The following is a 24,264-nucleotide window of genomic DNA, read 5'->3' on the forward strand; positions in this document are numbered from 1 at the left end:
TAAATAATGGCAAATATGTAACAATTATGAATCTAATACGATCATTTATATTCTTTTGCTTTTATAAGTAATAGTTACTGATTTTTAAAAAGCGTTTTTCAATTAAAAGACATGTCAAGATCGCTTACCTTCTTTCTAATGCTAAAAAAACGAACTATAGCAATCTGTTTGTGATCATATAACTGTTTAGGATTTTAGCTACATACATTTCCGAACTAATTAAAAAATTTAATCGAAAATACCAAAACCGACCTTTTACAGAAAATATTTCGCAGAATGTCATTGAATTTATGTATATTTAGTTATACAAAAATCTCCGATAGAAAAAGGAGACTTGAGTGATTAATTAGTTTCTTCTAAATGTTGAGTGTTTCGTATTAAGTACTGATATATTAGATAAGATATGAAATGCATTTTGTTAAAAGTATTATATGTTAGTATCTTCCAGTTTCCTAGAATCTAACGAATTTTTGATAGTGATCATAATTTGATATTACAATAAGGTGAATTACTCATTTCAATCGGTGTCCGTTTATGAGGTAACCTCAGAGCTTATTGCATATTTGAGTGTGATGCGCGAATGGCTTGTGCTTTGTGTGGGGGTAAAGAAACTCAATACAAATCGGCCGGCAAGTCCGATCTCCTTCTATTCTTATACTAGCGACCCGCCTCGGCTTCGCACGGGTTAACAAATTATACATAAACCTTCCTCTTAAATCATTCTATTTGCTTAAAAAAAACCGCATCAAAATCCGTTGCGTAGTTTTAAAGTTCTAAGCATACACATGCAGGGACAGACACAGCGGGAAGCGACTTTGTTTTATACTTTGTAGTGATTTATGGAGATAACAGTATTTCAAACTCAACTCTGTCCTCTAAAGCAGTAGCATGTAACGGGAATAATCGCTAATATGATAGAGGGGAAAACCGGTAAAGGCTACTTATAGATGGCGCTTTCGGCGATGATACCTACTTTAACACCTTGCATCCCAGGGATAAAACATTGCCAGCCTAAAAATTACCTTGATGTATTCAATTAAAAATTGATTTGTCTTTCTCACCCGATATCTCGCCCGTAGGACTCAATGGTTTAATATCAACATTTGTCTGCCGGTCGAAGCTAATAAATAGATGGCGTATCAAGCGTTTGGATCTTTTATGTCATAGATAGACTGTCAAATTGACAGTGGTTTTCCTAGCTCCGATTGGAATCAGTAACTTATCTATAAACAATCTAATTATACTTCGGCTGTACCGTAACGATATTGATTCTATGACTGTATAACATTTTTAACTCTTTGACCGCCAAAGACGTAAAATGACGAGCGCGGCTGCAGCTCAATATCAACCTTCGTGCATTGCGACAAGGTTCAGGATGGCGCGCCGCGCACGGTAGGCGTGGCGTCCACAGGGTTAAATTATAAGTCAATCGTGTTCAGGCTGTGTTGGACAAAATTTACATAACAAAATTTTCTTCCAAGTCATTTTTATGTGGCAGTTTAAGAGTATTTTAATTTCTACGGCAAAGCCTATTACTTATTAGAGTACTTGTCCCTGGCATAATACACGACCTATATTTGTTGGTGTGCTATTTTATATTTAATATTGTATTTTATTGGAAATTTATGATATTGTTGTATGGACCTGATACATCGAGCGTAAGAATTTATAATGTTAATCCTTATAAAATTAACTGTTAGTTCTAGACGACTCCGAGTAATGTTATCCATATAATCAAATCACACAGGTGAAGAAAATTAAAAACAAAAAGGTGGGCATTGAAATGTTTTTATCCTCATGCCGCCCAATGTGCATTACAATGCACACTCAATTTTAATGGAATTATTACCTTAAAACATAAAATACAAAGTCGCATTTCTTGTCGTAAACTTTTCGGACAAATGAAATTCAACCTAATTAACTACATAACAAGATTCAAACTAGGTACGTTTGCAAAAATGTTGTACCTATAGTGGGCGGCACGAGGCTATACCACAGTACAAGTACTGTGGCTATACCTCTACAATCGTTGACACAAATTAAGCTGACCATCGGTAACCCTTATTGCAATGCGATAACGTCTATCAACGATCAACTAATCAGAATCGCATTTTAAAATGATAGATGCAATTTGTTGACTGACTGTCGTCTATCTCTGTTACATCACAATGTTACACCGAGACAGCACGATAAATAATAAGTTTGTTATCACGGCGTGTAACTGCCGCGTTGTTATAACGAATTTAGTGCCACCAAATGTATGAAACAAAGTCGGTTTAGGCTCTATATACATGTTTATACATATAATTATACACTTTTTTATAGATTTAATGCACTTGGTCAGTTTCAACGTCTCCCAATAAGTTATACACTCTACCTACAGAATTATGATAACATAGAGGAAAAAGCCTTTATGATTTATATTTCGAAATATTAATATGTTCTGCTTTTTACTTTTTCCGCGCTATCGATACCTTGCAAGAATTAACCTGTTATTGGCACCCTACCAGTGGTGAGTCTCTTCAGTCTTATTTTAAGACTGCAGGTGACTTGACTTTGACATTTGGTAGTTTACTATTTCAGAGACAAAGTCGGAAACGCATCTATTGTATGTTATTGAATTTGCCATTAAAAATATGTAGCTTGTGTAAAGCTTATTGGAAGAAATTGAAATCGACGGTATAAATACTATAACATAATTGATATTTGATAAGTATATTATAAAGGGCCATAGTTAATATAATAAAGGTTGGCTTGGCGAGATATTGATTTAGTAAACCAAAGATTTCGTATATTGGTTATTTTGGGATGTAAATCGTGTGTTGATTCATGAAAGTTTTTTTAAAATCCTAACACAACAAATCGTGTCACACTTTCAAGGCCACGTAATTTCTGCATGACCAACCAAATTATTCACGTGTATGATCAAATGCCGCAATGGCGGTCGTAGCTTTGCGGTTCCTGAACACATCATTGAGAGCTTATAATATTATTATGTGTGTAGATGAAACAGTGTATGTAACGGTACATAATAAGGCATTACTCATAAATACTCATGTGATCCTATTATGAAACTCACTTCGTTCGTTTCATAAACCCATACTAGTGTTTTGATTTCATTATGTAACAGTTACATAAACTAATCTTTATAAACCAAATTAGTTTGCGGCTATGAATGGTGTTATGTAATTCGCTTCCTGTTATCGTCATATAATTCATTCCTTCATTATTGGTTATTATTTTAAAAACCAAATCATTCCTAAAGCATTTCTGTCGAAATATACAACGTGTGGCACATTTATTTAATTGAATCTCAATTTACATTTAAGCGAGGTTTATTTTTTATATTTTTTTTTATTTATAGTCCTATTTACATAAATCGTGTAAATAAATAGTTACTTAAATGACTACTCATTCACTTGCCAAGATTTATACAACACAATCTACACATTTATACATTAAACAAACTCCTGTTGATATTTTAGTTTACAAACTCCTGCTTGCCAATATTTTACTAAAATTGTTATTGGATCTAATCATAATCAACTTCAATTCCTATACTATTCCAATATCAATGTTTTGATGAATTTACTCGATCGATTTTAATCTTGGACGTACTGTTATGGAATATTTATACTGAGATGGCAACCGCATACTGCAGCCATCCCTGTGTGAATGTGCCCTTAGATTCTTGTTGTAACTTTATTATACCTATATTATAGAGTAGATAGGTATATAATACTTACCCATAATAAATTGTCTGTTTGTTGTTAGTGACAAATTGTATTTTAGTCTTAAATTGTATCGAAAATATAACTGTTTCTTTAAAAAAAATGCACTGTACGTATGCTTTAAAAAATTCGATTAATAACTTTCTGTTTGCCTGATTGTTTAACAAAACGTGTATTTATAATTCAATAAAAATATATTAAATAATTTTCCTATTTAGAGTCTAAAATAAACCACAGGCTTGGCAAAATTATGATCCAACGCATTCCAAATCATTATTTAGATAATTGATGTGAAATGATGTGACTGGCTTGGTCAAGTATAGGGTGTAAGGTGACAATCGCTTGCGCTTCGCCATCGAATCGCATTGTGTCTCTCTATCACCCTTCCATATTAGTGCGACAGTGACAGTTGCGTTTCGATCGCTACGAAGCGTAAGCGATTGGTATCTTGGCTACACGGCCTCTACCTATTGTAAAAGATCGCTTTCGTATGCCACATTGAATACTTCGTTGTGACGTTGATGTATTTATTGTACTAAGTTGTATTTGAAAATAAATAATTAAATTAAATATATGAGGTGTTTAAATGAAATAGCCAATAATAAATGCTCATATTTAATTAACCCACACCAAAAAGAGTAAATTTTTCATTGGTAAAACGACACTTAATTATCATATCATTAACATTTGCCAAAGCTAAAATATCAGAAATCGATGTTTAATTATTGCATGTATTAACAAAATTATTTGAATGAATCAGTATTAGCAATTAATTCATTGAAATTTGCAATTGTAATGATTGAATTGTATTGTCTATTAATCGGAGATGATACAATGTTGTAATTATTATAAAACATGTGTAATTTTTCAATAGTAAGCTGTAATATCATTCTTAAACCCCAATGAAAAATTTGAAGGAATTGAAAATAATAACTAAGGGTTTAGAGTTGCACTCTAATTCGAAATGGCGATCCTAAGAAATTCAAAAAGAGTATGACCCGCATAATAATATTTGAACGGACTCTATTACACCTGGATCTAAAACAAGACTCTTTCTACTATTGAAGAAATTTCAAGTGCGAAAGGGACGAAAGCAGTGTACATAATATGCCAGTGTAATAAAAGGTCAGAGATCGCATTTACTCGAACACATGTACTATTCTACGATAACGTAGAGAAGTCACATAGTCCAAGTAAATATAGATTTTTCATTTACAAGGATTTTAATTTTCTATTTATGCCATTAGTTTTGGCAAATATTTGTGAAATGAAAAATCTTTAACGGAATAAGAACGCAACTCAAGTAGATAATGTATGATTATCAGCAAAAACCCTTAGCGCGGTACTCGATGTCCAGCAACATACCATTGTCGTGCCCATGGGCAAAGAAATTGAATTTATCATGAATTAGTATCATAACTAATAGGTGCTATTTATAAACAACACTTAAAATTACTAAGGCCTTAGAATTTAACAACAAAAAAAACATTTATAGCAATAATCAACAAAGTGACATTCAGAGTTCACCAAATCTGAATAACACTCGTTGAAAGAATTTGCTACAATTTCTATATCAAACCTAAACTAAGACAATAATATTTTTATACCAACAAAACCGATTTCAAACATTGGTCCAAACATCAGTGCTCGTGCAAGCTTTGAGGCCGACAATGTCGACGCCAATGTTAGGACCAATATTTGACATCGGTGTTCATTAACATCGTTTTCACGTTGCGCGCGCTTTGAACATGAAAACGAAACGCTAATGAATAATTGTGACAAGTAGCCTAATTGTTAGGCCGAGTTTCCACTGCGAGCGGAGCGGATTTCTTCAACCAACAAACACATCCACCCTCGGCCATTACGTCCCAGTGGAAACCCAGCTTTTTTCAGAAGATAATTTAGTTTACAAGCCGTAGGAAGACCACGAGAAGGGCGACGGCGAGAAGGCGGAGGACGGTGATGGTGACGGCGCAGGCGGCGCGGGGGTCGGGGGGCAGGACGAGGGCCCGCTTGCGGGGAGCCCGGTTTGGCCCAGCAGGAGCGACGACGGAGGCCCGCGCCGGCGGGACGATAGACCGTTGCGATCTGTACAGGTAAATAACATTAGTACGTATTTCCCATACAGTTTTATAACACAGGTAGGTATTGATAAGTTTTTGCAAATACCTAGCTTATGCTGATGTTAATTTACTAAGACAAATACGGTATATAACTGACGTGCAAGGTAAGGGACGCTCAGATCAGTCTGTAGGTATGTGTATGGCCCTATATTTGCTCTGTGCGAAGTGGGAAAACTGCCCTTGCAACGCGGGCATCGGAAAGCCCGCAACCCCGCAACACGGGACATAGCACACGACCACGCCAGTTCTAGCATGCGATGAGAAACATTCTTCATGTTTTGACTTAGCATTTACCCTTGTCGCCGTTCTCCGGGCAGTACTTGATGGTGTGCGCCCGGTCCCCAGTAGCCCCGCAACGCGGGCATCGGAAGGCCCGCAGCACGGGGCATAGTACGCGGCCACGCCAGTCCTTTAGGGCGTGCGATGAGTAGCACTCTTCGTTCTCGCCGTTGTTTTTGCAGAACGCGCATTCCTGTATCATTAAAACCACTTATCATTTCATTTAACATGATTGTATTTACTTAGGGTGCAGCGATTTTAATGAGGTGGGGTAATGACAGTGTTTATCGCAAGAAGTAGTAATTAAGGACAAGATAACAGACGGCCAAGAGCACAGCAGCCCTTGACATAGCAGCCACTCTTACAACAACCGTTTCTGACGAGCTGACACTCGAAACTTACGTTTGGCAAGGGGCGGCGTGTGCGCTTTTCCGTGCGCGCCTTGAGCACCTCCTGAAGGAACTCGTACAGCAAGCTGGGGCGGATACAGCGCAGTAACGCGAGCTGTTCGCGCGTCAGCATGGACACGTAGTTATTTGCTGAGGATAAACCTGCACGCAAACAACGTTTTCTTACTTGGTATTTAGTCTTTTTACGCCGCACCTCTGTTTAGTTGCTCATTATAGAGCATCCTGCATTAAATGTCATACATATAGAATATAATGTTTTTATTCGTAAACACACAGACATACATAAAAAGAATAACATAGTGAGAATAAAGTGTCACGAAATTGCCTCATCTCAGCATGTTGCTGGCTATTTCCAGCGGCGATCTTCCGATGAGACCATCAAGTGAGAAATAAGAAATAAAGCAATATGAATCGGTATATCCGAGTAGAAATTCAAATCATTTCAAAAAATCTCCAATTAGGGGGTGTAGTATTGAAACCGCGTCCAGTAAAAGGGCTAGTTATAAGCTGTTAACCTCGTGTCAAACACAAAAGCTGTCACTCGGACGCCACGTCACCCAAGTGTCAAAACTGAAATTGAACTTTCATGCATATGCACGTAGGTCTATGTTGCTTTGTGGTCTGTGACCGATTAATCGGTCTTTGGCGTTGAACCTGCGGTGCGGATATATCGGTCATTGGCGTCCAAAAGGTTAATAATGAATAGCACAGTAGGCGGCTGCTAGCTGGACTTTGGATTGATCGTGTGAAGTTATAAGTAATTTGTTCGTACTAACGTCAAGGTTCATTACAATTAAGTATGTCGAACATAAAGATAATGAAATGAATTATTAATACGACTCCATTAACAGTTCTACTCGATTACAAGTCGTATGTACTTAAGTAGGCATTTTTTTTCTCCAAAACGAGAGTAATCCTTCAATTTTAAAAGTTCTTTGAAATTAAAAATGTCTTTCAATGAAACAAAAACAACCTATGACTAAGAATACTGTACTGTACTTTTGATAAGAAACTCGAAGGTGTCCATCATCTCAGACTTGCCGGAAGCCACGCCGCTGCCGTTGGTCCATATGTTGCTCGATGACATCAGGTCAGGCCGGTTGGCACCAGCACCTTGTTTGAAAAAAAAACATTGTTATTACCTAGGGCCTGTTTACACATTGATTAAAAGTGTTTAGTGCGAGTAGGTAACTCTGATAATAATAAAAATATCGAAAAAATCTAACGAGTGGGTAATGTTATTGGTCAATTTACATTAAATTGTAAATTTTTCTATTATAAATCCTGCACCTAACAACAGTCTCTTTTTCAGGCCAGTGGTTGACTGGTAGAGAATGCCTTATGGCATTAAGTCCACCATCTGTACTTATAATTTCATGTGGAATAAAGTTTAAATAAATAAATAAAAATTCTATAATGTTAATATCCAGGGAGGAAAATGGGGACTACGTTTGGATGGAGAAGCGGTCGTCCACTATCCTCTTAACCGGTCACAGTTAACCTTTTCGACGCCGTGTCAAACACAAAAGCTGTCACGCTGACGCCACGTCACCGAAGTGTCAAAATTGAAATTGAACTTTATGCATAATATGCACGTAGGTCTATGTTGCTCTGCGGTTTGTGACCGATTAATCGGTCTTTGGCGTTGAACCTACGGTGCGGATATATCGGTCATTGGCGTCCAAAAGGTTAAGTATAGATACAGTCACCTGCAATAATACCATGCAGACCGTATAGTATAGTTAAAAATTACGTACCTACAATACCTACATGACACGTTCTTGGCTCCACAAAGAGTTTAGTGCGCATCCTAAAAATATTCTCAAAATCATGTTGATCACCTGACTCACCCGCATAGCTAGGTACCTACTTCTGATGTAGACTAGAAAAAGTAATTATTTCAAGGATGATAATAAAAAATCTTGTAACGAATCATACCCAAGTAATAGTTAGAAGTGTGTTCATCATCAAACAGCAGATCGGTGCCGTTCATTCGGAAGTTCATCATGTCATCAGTCATCATGTCAGCAGCTGTTGGTGCTGAAAAGGAGAAAATCATCATAATTACATTACAGCAGCCAAGGAATCCAGAGCAGGAGCCCAATTCAGATTTAACAATCGGTTATGGTTCTGATCTGGCTTTGCTGCTTGGTGCAAGCGAAATGAAACGAAAATGGTGCGTGAGATGCGCTCAATCACAAAGAAGATCGTTGAAGTCGTATCAAAACCCATAAAAATTGTTAAATTAGAATCGACGGCTTTCCGTAAAGAACCCTTGCGATAACTGGGAATGTGTCTCATTTTCATCGGTCTGCGTATGCACCACTTTTGTAGATTCTTTCGTAGGTCTCTACCTGAAGATAGCTTGCGTTGCGTAGCGTAGGTAGGTATTCGTAACGAATGCGGCACGGAAAGCAAGCGATGCCGCGATGTACTACGCAGAGAGCCGAAGACGTGACGTAGCCGCAGACCGTAGCCGTAACAGATGATCAATTGTAATTTTATTGGAATTGTGTACCGTATTCTCGAGCTATTAATTCAAAAATAGTAACCTGGTTGACTGGCTGGTATACAGGGTGGCCCATTTAGATCGGTCAGTATGGGAAAGTCTGAAACTATAAGACATACGAAGATCTGTTCTTAGGAACCATGTCATCGATTTTAATAACAAGTTAAACTGCATTCATACATTTAAAAAAAAAAACCTGTACTCGGCTTGGGAATCGAACCCGGACGTTTTGAAAAATAAAACAAACTATTTCTATTTCGATTTCGATTGTGTAGGTCTTAAGCAGTAAATTTTACTATGAAACATGATGTCTAAAATGAATAAAATGAATTGTTTGATATTCTTTAATTTATTTTAGTAAGTGTTCGAAATGACCACCGCCTTTTTAGGGTTCCGTAGCCAAATGGCAAAAAACGGAACCCTTATAGATTCGTCATGTCTGTCTGTCTGTCTGTCCGTCTGTCCGTCTGTCCGTCTGTCTGTCCGTCCGTATGTCACAGCCACTTTTCTCCGAAACTATAAGAACTATACTGTTGAAACTTGGTAAGTAGATGTATTCTGTAAACCGCATTAAGATTTTCACACAAAAATAGAAAAAAAAACAATAAATTTTTGGGGTTCCCCATACTTCGAACTGAAACTCAAAAATTTTTTTTTCATCAAACCCATACGTGTGGGGTATCTATGGATAGGTCTTCAAAAATGATATTGAGGTTTCTAATATCATTTTTTTCTAAACTGAATAGTTTGCGCGAGAGACACTTCCAAAGTGGTAAAATGTGTGTCCCCCCCCCTGTAACTTCTAAAATAAGAGAATGATAAAACTAAAAAAAATATATGATGTACATTACCATGTAAACTTCCACCGAAAATTGGTTTGAACGAGATCTAGTAAGTAGTTTTTTTTTTATACGTCATAAATCGCCTAAATACGGAACCCTTCATGGGCGAGTCCGACTCGCACTTGGCCGCTTTTTAGGGTTCCGTAGCCAAATGGCAAAAAACGGAACCCTTATAGATTCGTCATGTCTGTCTGTCTGTCTGTCTGTCTGTCTGTCCGTCTGTCCGTCTGTCCGTCTGTCCGTCTGTCTGTCCGTCCGTATGTCACAGCCACTTTTCTCCGAAACTATAAGAACTATACTGTTGAAACTTGGTAAGTAGATGTATTCTGTGAACCGCATTAAGATTTTCACACAAAAATAGAAAAACAATAATAGATTTTTGGGGTTCCCCATACTTTGAACTGAAACACAAAATTTTTTTTTTCATCAAACCCATACGTGTGGGGTATCTATGGATAGGTCTTCAAAAATGATATTGAGGTTTCTAATATCATTTTTTTCTAAACTGAATAGTTTGCGCGAGAGACACTTCCAAAGTGGTAAAATGTGTGTCCCCCCCCCTGTAACTTCTAAAATAAGAGAATGATAAAACTAAAAAAAATATATGATGTACATTACCATGTAAACTTCCACCGAAAATTGGTTTGAACGAGATCTAGTAAGTAGTTTTTTTTATACGTCATAAATCGCCTAAATACGGAACCCTTCATGGGCGAGTCCGACTCGCACTTGGCCGCTTTTATTATTTTGAGTACAGGTTTTTTTTTAATGTATGAATGCAGTTTAACTTGTTATTAAAATCGATGACATGGTTCCTAAGAACAGATCTTCGTATGTCTTATAGTTTCAGACTTTCCCATACTGACCGATCTAAATGGGCCACCCTGTATACTCGGTAGTGGCCGAGTTGATCTGACGTCAGACTTTCGCGGGTTCGGAACTTGTGTAAAAAATACGAGTACATACCTGCTCGTATTAATTAATATTCACCACTAGCTCTTCCGTGAAGGAAAACATCGTGAGGAAACCTGCATACATCTACGAAGACATTCCAAAAGTGTAGGTATGTGAAGTCCCCGACCCGCATCGGGCTAGCGTGGGGACTATAGCCCAAGCCCTATCTCGCATGAGAGGAGGCCTGTGCCTGCAATGTGCTGTGCAATTACGAGTATGCATGTGGGGCAGGGTGGTCTATCACAGAATAAGGAGCTTTTAATAATCATAAAATTCATAAAATAAGACTGAATCCTGAACCACCGTGATACAGTTCACACTAGTACGGGGGTTAGATGACACTTAATTGCCTGTTGGTTTTGTACCATAAAACAATGTAAGTTCTTTTGTAAATAATCCAATATTGATTACCAGTGTCTCCGGGTCGGGGCTCTTGCTGAGCCAGCAGGTTCAGCAGACCGTTGCCGCCGGGATAGAACTCCTGGCCGCCCGCCATGCCTCGGTTCGATGGTGCAAAACTTTCCTGTTTCAAGGTAAGTACGTAGAGATATTGAATTTGGAAATTTAAGCAAGTTACTTTATTGTCTGTCGACTCGGCCTCAATTCCTTGCAAGTGATTTTCGATACATATATTGACGATTAAGACCATAGGTACGAGGCGTAGGCGTGAGCGTCACGTGAGATTTCTGTCGTCGTTACGACAGGCGTAAGCGTGAAGAACTTGTACTTATGCAAACAGAACGATCACGCTTACGCGACGCTTGGTGCTCAGAACTCTACGCCTCTCGTAACACGCCACGCTCACGCCACGCTTACGCAACGCTCGCGCCTACGCCTTGTGTGCTGTAGGCCTAAGTCGGTGCAACCAAATATGTACAACAATGTATTTAAAAATAATAATATCTGAGAGACAGAGCTTTGCTCGGAAGGAGTTTTTATTAGTATTTAACTCTAACAAAATTTTTAGTGGTAACTACTGGGAATAAAAATTCCCAGTAGTTACCACCAAACCGAGTTGGTGGTAACTACTGGGAATAACCCGAAAACCCCCATATACAGGCGTTTCCGAGATCCCCAAAATATATATATAAATAAACAAGAATTGCTCGTTTAAAGGTACATATTAGATAGATTAGTCAGCGCTCTCTCGCAAGGTGTGCTCTTTATCAACAATGGGTTTTTTTCCTTAATCTAACTAGGTACATTTTACATAGGAATTGGCATAAAATTATTAAAAAAAATTTGCAGTATTTAAGAATTACTTTGTTGTACTTTCCTTGAAAGAAATAACATGCATTGGGATAACTTCGAAAGCGGGATAATTTTGAAAATGACAAATATAGGATACTTAACTAGAAAGCACTTTCTGCTGTTAAGACCTATATTACATTTGATCCAGTAATTTTATATATTTTGCGTTTGCGTCAAATCCGGTAGTTCTGATTTTTTGTAGACTTGTTTATGATGTTGGCCCAATGAATAATCCAAGTTTGTGACCTCGAGCGCAGAACGCAACTTTGTCAAAATTCGAAAAAACCGCGAATTTCGTTTTATTTTTAGTTTTGGGCGATTCTAACCCTAAAGGACTAGTTTTTGATAGTACCTTCCTTAGACGTTTTTAAAGAAGACTAAATTTGCTACAATACGAGATTAGAACTGTCTCTGTAGATTGAACAGTTTCCGAGATAAAGGCTTTCAAAATTTAGATGTTTTTTAAATTGAGCTCGTAAGCTAAGTGAGTGCAGTGAGTATGCATTTTGATTCGGGCGATGCCGCTTGGCACGATTGTCCCTAAGGTCAAACAAAGCTGATTTGGCCCAGTAGCTACGAGATCGTACCGTGCCTACCCCCCAAAAACGGAGGGGAAAGGTCGGATCCCCAGGTCCAATCTTTGCTATATTTCTTTCTACTATTAGCAACTAGGGCAAGTTATATATTATTTTCATATAATTTAGGGATGAAAACATTATATTCATACTTTTAAAACGCCAAGTTAAATGTTAGATTGGACCTGGGGATCCGACCCTTTCCCCTCCCTTTTTGGGGGGTAGGCACGATACGATCTCGTAGCTACTAGGCCAAATCAGCTTTGTTTGACCTTAGGAACAATCGTGGCAAGCGGCATCGCCTGAGTCAAAAGTGCATACTCACTGCACCCACTTAGCTTACGAGCTCAATTTCAAAAAAATCCAAATTTTGAAAGCCTTTTATCTCGGAAACTGTTCAATCAACAGAGACAGTTCTAATCTCGTATTGTAGCAAATTTAGTCTTCTTTAAAAACGTTTAAGGAAGGTACTATCAAAAACTAGTCCTTTAGGGTTATAATCGCCCAAATCTAAAAGAAACCCGAAATCTTCGCGGCTTTTTCGATTTTTGACAAAGTTGCGTTCGGCGCTTAAGGTCACAAACCTGGATTATTAATTGGGCCAACATCATAAATAAGTCTGCAAAAAATCAGAACTACCGGATTTGACGCAGAAGAGCCACGTTACAAAATTCTACAATTTCACTGGATTAATATGTACGTCTGAATAACAAACTATTCAAGTAGCGGGTAAGTGTAAGCATATTCGCGTTACCCGCTCCTTCGGCAAAAACCACAAAAAATTGTAGTGAGCATGTTGCATAAATTGTAATCTTCCCCAGAAGTAAGATTGACTTATAATTTTGGCAATTTTTCGCCAATTAAAGTTACATTCAAAATAAACTAGTATGTTTTTACATTGATATAAAAATAATAATTATATTTAATTTTAGAAATGCTCACAGATGATAATAACGTATAGGTAAATATAATCAACCCCAAAAAACAATCTCTACAAGGAACCAATCTTATACCTAATTAGAGCCAAACCTTTTCATTTAGGCTGACATACAAATTTCATTTCAATGTTTTTTCTAAATCGTGTGTTTATATATTTTTATCGTAACAAAAACTGTCACAATAAACTTAATGACCAGAAATCAAATAAATTCGATAAAATTCTTACCGTGGTCGTTGTAGATACTGTTTCACTCGCAGTTGTAAAAATCGGTTTATTGTCTGCCATATTATTAAAATTAAACGGCATAGAATCCATCCTCAAACAAAGGTTTTGTAATTAAATCGTACAACCGATCCTGCGCGTCGCCACGGAATGAAAAGAAGGCTTCAGATGCCGCGGATTTTATATTGCCACTGCATTCCTAGAAAAAACACGAATGTGCAAAACTGGTAAACAAGCAAGCGAAACGGGGGCACTTCAGCATCTACCCTCGATTTAACAAAATACGGCGCGCTCGCGGCCAATTATCTCAATGCACCCGCATTCTACAAGAGTTACCAAATGGCGATTTGAAAATAAAAGCGGCCAAGTGCGAGCCGGACTCGCCCATGAAGGGTTCCGTTATTTAGGAGATTTATGACGTATTAAAAAAAAAACTACTTACTAGATCTCAGAAGTTTGCATGGTAATGTACATCATATATTCTTTTTAGTTTTATCATTCTCTTATTTTAGAAGTTACAGGGGGGGGGGGGACACGTTTTACCACTTTGGAAGTGTCTCTCGCGCAAACTATTCAGTTTAGAAAAAAGCAAGCAACAACGGTTGCACTCCGGGAGTGCCGATAGAAGTGAAAACTTACCTCACTATGTTACCGACGCACGGTAACACGATGCATACGTTTAGCGGAGGTATTCTATTTATTTATTATATATTATTATCATTCTCAAAATAAGATCACACTTTTTCATTGACATCTTTATTTACATACTGACATGACAACGTCAAATTATTTGAACATAGGTAAAGAGACTTGAAAAGGAGTCCGCAACATAAATGTCAAATAACATTGAGTTTTTCTTTATTGATTTAAATGCCATTTAAATTATGAGTGGACACCTTACGGGGCTTACGGTCACGCCCCTTACGGTCACGTGATCGCCTTACGCTGCTCGAGTTTATCATTTTTTCTCTACCTCAAAAAGTGCCCAGCGCCGCTAAAGAAGTTTTCACTTCAAAAATCCATAGATGCCCCACACGTATGGGTTTGATGAAAAAAAAAATTTTTGAGTTTCAGTTCTAAGTATGGGGAACGCCCAAAATTTATTGTTTTTTTTTCTATTTTTGTGTAAAAATCTTAATGCGGTTCACAGAATAGGTACATCTACTTACCAAGTTTCAACAGTATAGTTCTTATAGTTTCGGAAAAAAGTGGCTGTGACATACGGACGGACAGACAGACAGACAGACATGACGAATCCATAAGGGTTCCGTTTTTTGCCATTTGGCTACGGAACCCTAAAAAGGTAACAACTGCATTGAAGATTTAAAAACAATTCGTATTCTAAACGAGATGTATAGATGTACATAATAGTTATGATCTAAATTTGTCACTTTTGGAAAATGTTTGGGATGTGGTTGAAACTAACAGAATAAAGTTATGTAAAACAAAGTACGATTTCTATTTGTAATTTTCCACATAATTATGTTATGTTATGTCCATGGTGTATAGAGAAAAGTTGGTTTTAAAAATGTTAACATCTTAACTCATTTATATCAAATTAACTTATGCCCGCGACTTTGTCTGCGAAGAATTAGTACTTAAATGTTCCAGTTCTATAGTAAGGGGATGGCCGTTCCTCCATCTAACGTAGTTACCATTTTCCTCTCTAGATATTGACATTACGGAAAATATTTTTACATAATTGGATGTATGTAGGAACATATATGTATGTATTAATAATAGCTATGCCCCTAGGTTTGACTTTGTTAGATTTATTGATTATTGTTAAAATTAGGAGCGAAAAACAGGTTTCATACAACCAAATGCTCCTAACTTTTATAATAATTAAAAAATCAATTAAATCAAATTATAATACTGTTAATATCCAGAAAGGAAAATGAGGACTACCTACGTTTGCCTTTGTATGGAGAAGCAGAAGGGGACGGCTGCTCTTAAGTAGGTACAGAAGTAGGTACTTGTTTGTACTACCTAGTACCTACAATTAGATACATAATACAGTTTGCATTATTATATGTAAGAAATCCGCAACGCAGGCTTCGTCCGGTGGCCACAAATGCAAATCAGCAACATGCTTCGTCCCAAACATACCAATGATGATATCCGCAACAGGCTTCGTCATTAAATAATCTAAGTTAAACAAAATAACAGAGCGGTTTCGCACTACGTCCGATCCGAATCCGTGAAATTGTTCTACAGCTACTTCGGATCATATTTTCACGGGTTTGGATCGGACGTAGTGCGAAACCGCTCTCACGAATCGTATACATGGCTCAAATGTCCCCATTATGGCTCCTCTACACGATGGGTCAGCGCCGGCCACTCCATGGGACGCATTTATGCGTTAGAGGGAGCAAGTGATATTGCTATCTCATTCTACCGCATGGCTGCGTCCCTTGGAGTGGCCGGCGCTGGCCCATCGTGTAGAGGAGCCTTTACGCTGGCAGCGTACTACTACTTTTGTCCTACTTGTTAGGCCCACTTGCACCATTCCACTAACCCAGGGTTAACCGGTTAAACCTGGAGTTACCATGGTTACCAGTGCAATTTGACACTGGGCTAACGTGGTTTAACCGTTTAACCCCGGGTTAGTGGGATAGTGCAAGTGGGCATTAGTCAAGAAATATGAGTTTTTTGCTAGGTAGCCTACAAAATAAAGGAAACGAATAAAAAATAGTCATTCATTTTATTTCTTTAAAAAATAAAAATTATTAAGAAAACCTTATTAATGAAACATATTTAATAATACAGTTCAGTATGTCATAAAAAAAACTAGATACAATTATTACAAAAAACATGTTTTTAATGAAATCTAACCCTCACTCTCGCATACTCGTTAATGATTAAAGAAAAAAATAGGAACTGCAAATGTGAATATTCGAAAGACGAATATCACCTTAATATTCTACTTATTATTTATAACTATTAAGTACTTTAATTATCGTATCATTACTCATACCATCAAACTTTGTATCCATCACACATTTACTATATAGATAGAAAATACTACAAATAAAAATTAATGAGCAAAGAGTTATTCATTGTAAGAGAGGTAAAGTCTAAGAAAGAAACGTATCGCCTAGTTTGACAGCTGAACCAGATGGCGCTGTATTGCATTTTATAGTCACTGAATTGTTAAAGGTCAACTTTTAACAACTAAAGTTACAGGACATTGTATGAAGCCGTACAGCGCCATCTACATTATTTGCCAATTTTGAGGTATGTCAATTTTTGACAGCAAGGTAGGTCAGCGTTTAGGAATTTGTTTTTATTTTACACATCTTACACAATCAATGGATCTTTGGTAGTAGGTACGTTCACCTAGTAATGAAGAATGTATGGAAGTAACAGCAACACAACTTGTTTAACCATTGGCTATTTTTTTTGTACAGATTGATGAAAAATCTTACTGAATTTAACTTATAAATAAATTTAAATTGTAAATTTACAATAACAAACAAAATTGTACTCGTATTTACTTGAATTGCGTTACTGCTTTTCGTGAAATGAATTATCTGTAGTGTATCATCAATCCATAGAAATTGCAAAAACAATAACGTTACAATTTGAATACAATTTTGCCTTTTTTGTGCCTAAAAATATAGTACCAAAATTAACTATGTTAAAGGTGTTTACGTTTGGTTTCAGAAAAGTATCTGTTGTGCGTTTTTAGTCAATAATGTAAACATATAATTTAGTTACAGAATATTTACTAATTTAAAGCCAAGATTCGCCTGTCGAATATCACTTTTAATTTCACTTTATATTTTTTAATGTAAATGGTCAACTTAATATCAGTTGCGGTCACACGAGTGATTTAAAATCGTGTCAACATAAAATTAAAAAATAATAAGGCGGAATACAAGGGAGTCAAATGCTTTATCAAAGACTGCACTAAAAGTAAAATAATCGACTGCACTAAAAGTAAAATAATCTTAAAAAATGGCAAATTAACTATGTCCTTTGAGCAACATTGAGCGCCCTTTGCTAAGAATAGACAGAACCTATTAAAAATCCTCGTTTTTTCTTATGGTTTTAGTTCGCCTCTAACCTAAAAGTATGTACGTCATTTGAGCTCGAGTATGAAAGCTTGGATCATTTCCTGACCTACTCGTATTTGTCTTATAAATGATGCTTTGATAGCATCTACTAATAACTAAAATTAATCTCCGACATAAGCAGCTGATAAAAATCTATTCTGCGTTGGACAACATCCGACATTACGATAAAATTCTTAGTGCTTTCAACATTATCGCTCCGATATCGAATCAGCTTTTTGTCTGATGGCTGATGGTGCTTCGACAAGTTTGCTTTGAAATCCGTTATCGGTTGGGACAATGTGAAAGGAAAGGGCAATTTTACACATTGTTATAATATAACTACCGATGTGTCGTGGGAAAGTTTCCAAAACTGCCAAATTCGGATTTTTTAATATTTTTGTCCAGGAATCAAAATTAGAAAAAAATTTTTGGTAACTTTGCGTAACTTATACATCTGTAGTTATACCGTTCGCCTACGTCAATGATTAATGGGATGACACAGATAGGTTCTTATAGAGAATCGGATGCTTTGTCGTCGATAAACAGCTTGAAGTTTGTTGAAGCGGAGCACGCTAGCTCACCGGCACTTTGCACCTCTTGATGATGGCCTTGCCCGTGGTATCGTTTTCGTCTTCTTGACATGTCAAATTTGAGGCGCATACACAACTGGAAATGATAAATATATTGATATTAGACATTTATTAGTAAGGATAATAAAAGCCTTACAAAGCCTGTTTAAAGGGGCCCACTGATTATCAAAACGGATTCGTATTTCAAATTAAATTAAAACCATTTAATTTTCGGTTTGGAACACAATATTAAATAATATAAATTAGGTAGGGTCAGTTGTCGAACATTGAAACAATAGTACACAGTGAAACTTTGCGATATCTCGGAAACTAGGTGTTACCAGCTAGTGCCGTCTGTCAAGCAAGGACAGGCTCAGGGTCCCCCAGCACCTCCCCAATACGCGAGCGTGCCTCAGAGAAGGAGCACGTTGCTACGAGCGTTATTGTGAATTCGTACGACAAAAGTATTTTTTTTCATTTATGTTTCGCAATTTTTTACCAAGATATAGAATCGAGTTCCGCGTTATTTAATTTTTTCTTATGTTCTATGTGTATTAAAGTTTATTTGGAGCTAAATATTTTTAAATTTCTTTCACTCTTTGGTGCAGTTTTTTTTTAATTGTTTTAAAAAACACCCCCTAGTCTCACAATGAAACATTTTTATGTAGTATACAATGAAACATGATGTTCACTGAACACCCGTACCAGCACACAATGAAACAAACTCATTATTTTTTTTAATAATTAAATACTATGTGCGAAATTTGTGAAAGTAAAATACCATGAAAATTGATAATAATTTGTCTATCATATGACAAAATATAAGATACTTAACTTTAGAAACGGCTGAGATAGGATGGTTTATATGTTGAATGTTTCATTGATGGCAAGGTTAAAGTCACATGTCTAACATTGAAACAGTCGCTTATAACCACTATGTTGCAAGAAAGTGTATCAAGCATGGAGATACTCAAAACCCTCCCGCGTCCACCTAGTTGGCAATCATGCTCCTTGGACATAAAAGGCGTACCTTTCTCGCAGCATGCCGTACATGCTGACCAGATTCTCGATTCACAATGAAACTCAAGTTGTGTATAATGAAACAGGCCTTTCGCTTTTATATATTTCAGCAATCTTATAATAATTCCATATGTCGGAAACCTTTTAAATAACTAATTTCAGCCTACCACTATTTCCTCCTTTCTTTTTTCATTAATTGATTGAAAGCATATATGTATTAATGTCACTTATTTATAACACCGTTTCAATGTTCATTAACGATGTTTCATGGTAGATTAAAATTATTACATTTGTTTCACTGTAAAAATTGAGGTGTTTCATTGAAAACATGCATAAGTACACAATGAAACAAAACTCATTTTTTGAAAAAAGGATTATAATACAAAAACTGTTAAAAATAAGTAGAAACCGAGAATGCCATACGATAGCCAACTAAATGGTTTATCTTCATACGCAATGGGTACACAACATAATTCCGAAATATTTAATGCCGAATTTTAGAATATCGAACTTTATTATTCCGATTTTTAAATGCTCGATCCATCAAAATTCCGACTGTCGTAATTACGAAGGATGAAAATCACGAAGGTATATATTTCCGAATAGCAAGAAAGCCGATTTTTTTAAATTCCGAACCACATAATTCCGAATTTAAAAATTCCGATAGTGATAAACACCGAATTTAACATTTTCGATTTTTGAAATCACGAATTCCGAATTGTCATTATTCCGAAATTTTGAATTCCGATTTGACGTGATTCCTATTTTATCGAGTCGTGTTCCGCATCTGCTCCGGCGCTACGGGCAAAGCAGCCCCTTCGCCCTTGCGTTTGCTACGGCGGGCGAGGGCTGCTTCCCCTCCGCGCCTCCGGCTTTTTACATACACTCTAGGGGTAGGACAGACAAGACCACGTGGATAGTGGGGTGCTCCGATTCGGATTTTGGTTAGTTATATAGACTTTTAAAAAGTATAAGTGCGTTTAAATTTTATTTTGAAAATCACGAGTTTCATTATTCCGAGTTGACAAAAGTTCGAATTTCTGAATACCGAATTACTTTTTTCCGATCGGTCAATGATTTTTTCGGAATAGACAAATTCGGAAAAAATATTTTCGGTTTTTTTTTAAATCGGAATTTTAAGTTTTCGTGCATATGACAATCGGATTTTAAGTTTTCGGTAATAGCATAGTCGTGATTTTCTTCTTTCGTGGTTTTCAAAGTCGTAATTTCGATATTTCGGACATATAAAAAATCGGGATTATGAAAATCGAGGTTATGAAAGTCGGAAAAACATATTTCGGAATATTTGGGTGTTCCCCATTCATTTTTGTAGCTGTCACGTAAAATGTTTGTAAGTAGACATTTATTGGTTAGCACATTAATTTACATATAAATAATTAAAATATATTTCTTCAATTATTTTTCAAATTAAGCCCAATCAAAAGAGACTTAAAGGAACTGTCAAAGTGATCATAATTCGTCGCAATAGCCATAGGTATAAAGCGCACCCCATACGGGCTGAAATTAACAGAAATTAAGCACCGGAATCTGGAATCTCCTTGTCCACAGTGTTTCCGGTGCTTAAGAGGAAAGTGGAAGACCGCTAAAAATGCTTCTTACACACGTGGACCACTACTACTATGTATTACTAGAGTGGAACTCTGGTTATTAAGATTAAATAAAATATTTTATTATACAAGGTTGTATTTAAACAGCTATTTACCGTCAAATCCGTCCGTTGGTAGAACCCACAAAACTCACCTACAAAGAATATATAGCCTACAGGTAAGAATACTTAAATCCATTGTACCACTAAAAATCAAATATAAATATAAACATAATTATGAAAAGTTATTCCAGCATTGTAAGGTAATGAATGTATATGATAAAGTGAAGCTAGCGATAATATTAGAATATAGACATAAACTGGGAAGTCTGAATAGGTATGATAGGCCAAATAACCTTAGAGTACTGATAAATAAAAAACATTTCAATATACATACCAAGTAGTAACAATTATTATGGGCAAAGAGTCTGGTCGAGTTATTTGCCACACATCCTAAATAGTCTTCCTAGACATATAATAGATAAATTAGAAGATAAGCCTCATAAGCTGAAACTAATGTTAAAAAAGTACTGCTTGAACTGACTAAGTAGTAAGTCAAAATAGAATTATATAAATATAAATTAGATTAAAAATAGTAACAATAACGTCATTGATGTAATTAAGGGAAAACCTCTCACTTAGCTAATAATCTATTATAGTGTAGATTAGGTTAAGTTTCCGAAAATATTGTACATTCTTATTTATAATAAACAGTTTAAATTTTATTATTTTTTTTTTACCGGGGTTATTTTGATTTTTTCTATTTTTAAAATGAATATAGGAGCTTCCAAAAATCTATATTAAATTATTTTTTCGCTCATAATTTACTCTTATAATAATCAAAAGATCAAAAAAAATCTAACTAATGGGGCATAGCTAATGGTTGATATACTATATACATCAACTTATGTTAAAATATTTTCAATAATGTCAATATCCAGAGAGGAAAATGGGGACTACATATAGAGAAACGGCCGTCCAACGCGAGTCCAGTGTGCGAGCTCCGAAGGGACCGCAATCGCGACATATTCTTTAACAACAGGGCTATAACCGCGAAAATCGAAGTTCGCAAATTGCGGGCATTTTGTTCTGTCACTCCAATGATATTTTATAACCATAGATAGGTTATACTCACACTTGAGGACCACAAAAAATACTTCCATATTTATTTTTGTGCCTACGAAGAAATCTGTTATTTTTGATTAATTTTCTCATTCCATCCATCTTTGTCACACTCGTTGTTAAACATAAGCTCGTCTTTTTCTCTTTCGGTGGGATGGAGCTCGTTAGCATGTGCACATTTCTCGCTTGTCCAGCCGCGACTAAAGGAAACTTGTCCAATTTGTCACAAGGTAAGCGCTTCAATTTTGGAACGTCTATAACCTATCTTGAGTTATAAATCATTGTGTCACTCTAATTACGCCTTCATGGGAGTAAAAGAGAAAGATCCCCGCAATTTGCGAATTTCGGTTTTCGCGGTAGACCCTCAGTTACGCTTTACCAGTAACAGCGCAAACTTTAATAAAAATGCCCATATAAAGATAAAATATCTGGGAGACCGAGCTTTGCTCGGAAAACATATTAAAACTCAAAAATGCGCGTTTTCCCAGAGATAAGACCTAGCTAGATCGATTTTTTTGCAAATTTCTTCTAAATCGTTAGAATCGTTTCCGAGATCCCCGAAATATATATATAAATATATAAATATACAAGAATTGCTCGTTTAAAAGTATAAGGTAAAATTAAAGTTAAATACTTACTAGTCATTAGTCCTTTCCCATCTCTCATGTAGATAGTCAATATTATCCTTGTAAAAGATCCAGCCGCATGGCGTCTTCGCCTCGCAGATTGGCTTCTGGATGCCTGTGGGGCTTTGGTTGTCTTCCATCGCCCTCTGTAAACGGAAATGGAGGGTAATGCAGGGTTGCTCAGAGATACAGTTTTGTCGGAGCGGAATGAGACTCATATTAACCTAGCCGCCGCCATACAATTTAACTTACGCTCTCATTCAATTTATAACGAGAATTTTTACATGAATATTCAATTAACATTGTACCTAAATATGTCTATTACTTACTAGTTTTTATACTAAATATCTGAGAGACCGAGCCCTCGGAAGTCGGAAAACATATAAAAACTCAAAAATGCGCGTTTTCCTAGAGAAAAAACCTAGCTAGATCGATTTTTCGCCCCCGAAAACCTCCATATAGCAAATTTCATCGAAATCGTTAGGGCCGTTCCCGAGATCCCCGAAATATACATATATACATATAAATAAATAAATATACAAGAATTGCACGTTTAAAGGTATTAGATAGATATATATAGATAATATGTATAATATAAATATTATAATAACTTCTACTCACTCATTTCTTTGTATAACAATTTTTAGAAATGAAAATACTAGACCTGGAGGGCTATGATGGTCGACTGTATAAATGATATAGTTGTATAAATGATGATAAAACTGACATTTTATCCAGTTCTTATTGATTTGTCGTCTTTTCCACTTTTGACAGCGATAGTCGTTAAACGATTAACTGCATAACATGCTCGTTGGATAATATGTCACTTGTCTACTTTTCCAACTTAAACTTAGTTGATAAGTGGATAAGTTAAATGATATAAAAGTCACTTGTCTAGATTTATACATTTTTATAACATTCATACCGTTTTGTCCACTTTGACAGCGATAGACGGTAAATGGCTACGTTTGTTGGATAGTTAGACATATAGTCGATTTTTGACGGCTAGCCTTTGATTAATTTATCGTGGTGCTCACTGGGCACGATAAGTTGCTCTCATGGTATAGAAGTGGTGAAAAATACAATTTTTAGGGTTCACTCGTGCGTCTGTCTGTCCGTCTGTCACAGCCTATTTTCACGGAAACGACTAGACCAATTAAGTTGAAATTTAGTACACATATGTAAATTAGTGACCCCTCACCCAAAGACGGACATGGCTTCCTCGCGTTGTCCCGGAATTTTGCCACAGCTCATGGGAGCCTGGGCAGCTTGGCAGCTAATCCCAGGAACTGGCGTGGGCACTAATTTTTACGAAAGCGACTGCCATCTGACCTTCCAACCCAGAGGGTAAACTAGGCCCGTATTGGGATTAGTCCGGTTTCCTCACGATGTTTTCCTTCTCCGAAAAGGGACTGGTAAATATCAAA

General features: G+C 36.5%; 2 protein-coding genes across 2 annotated transcripts in view; one reads left to right on the forward strand and one right to left on the reverse strand.

The window, feature by feature from the left end:
* Positions 1 to 24,264, forward strand: part of LOC134652897 (ESF1 homolog) — a 273,742-nt gene that overhangs the window by 176,277 nt on the left and 73,201 nt on the right. The gene's annotated exons all lie outside the window — the stretch shown is intronic.
* On the reverse strand, positions 5,603 to 14,012 carry LOC134652902 (uncharacterized). The gene is made up of 7 exons (XM_063508134.1): positions 13,840 to 14,012; positions 11,260 to 11,371; positions 8,482 to 8,583; positions 7,543 to 7,656; positions 6,536 to 6,684; positions 6,149 to 6,326; positions 5,603 to 5,819 (listed from the first exon to the last, which is right to left on the reverse strand). Exons 1-7 carry the CDS (start codon positions 13,927 to 13,929, stop codon positions 5,638 to 5,640), a joined length of 927 nt encoding a protein of 308 aa, XP_063364204.1. The 5' UTR covers positions 13,930 to 14,012; the 3' UTR covers positions 5,603 to 5,637.

The sequence above is a fragment of the Cydia amplana genome, chromosome 12 (genome assembly GCF_948474715.1).
Source record: "Cydia amplana chromosome 12, ilCydAmpl1.1, whole genome shotgun sequence".
NCBI lineage: Eukaryota > Metazoa > Arthropoda > Insecta > Lepidoptera > Tortricidae > Cydia > Cydia amplana.

Coding starts and splice junctions, on each gene's coding strand:
- LOC134652902 (XM_063508134.1), bottom strand. CDS start 13,929: ATGGATTCTATGCCGTTTAATTTTAATAATATGGCAGACAATAAACCG. Junction 11,372..13,839: donor CAGTATCTACAACGACCACG/GTAAGAATTTTA, acceptor ACCTTGAAACAG/GAAAGTTTTGCACCATCGAA. Junction 6,685..7,542: donor CTTCGAGTTTCTTATCAAAA/GTACAGTACAGT, acceptor GTTTGCGTGCAG/GTTTATCCTCAGCAAATAAC.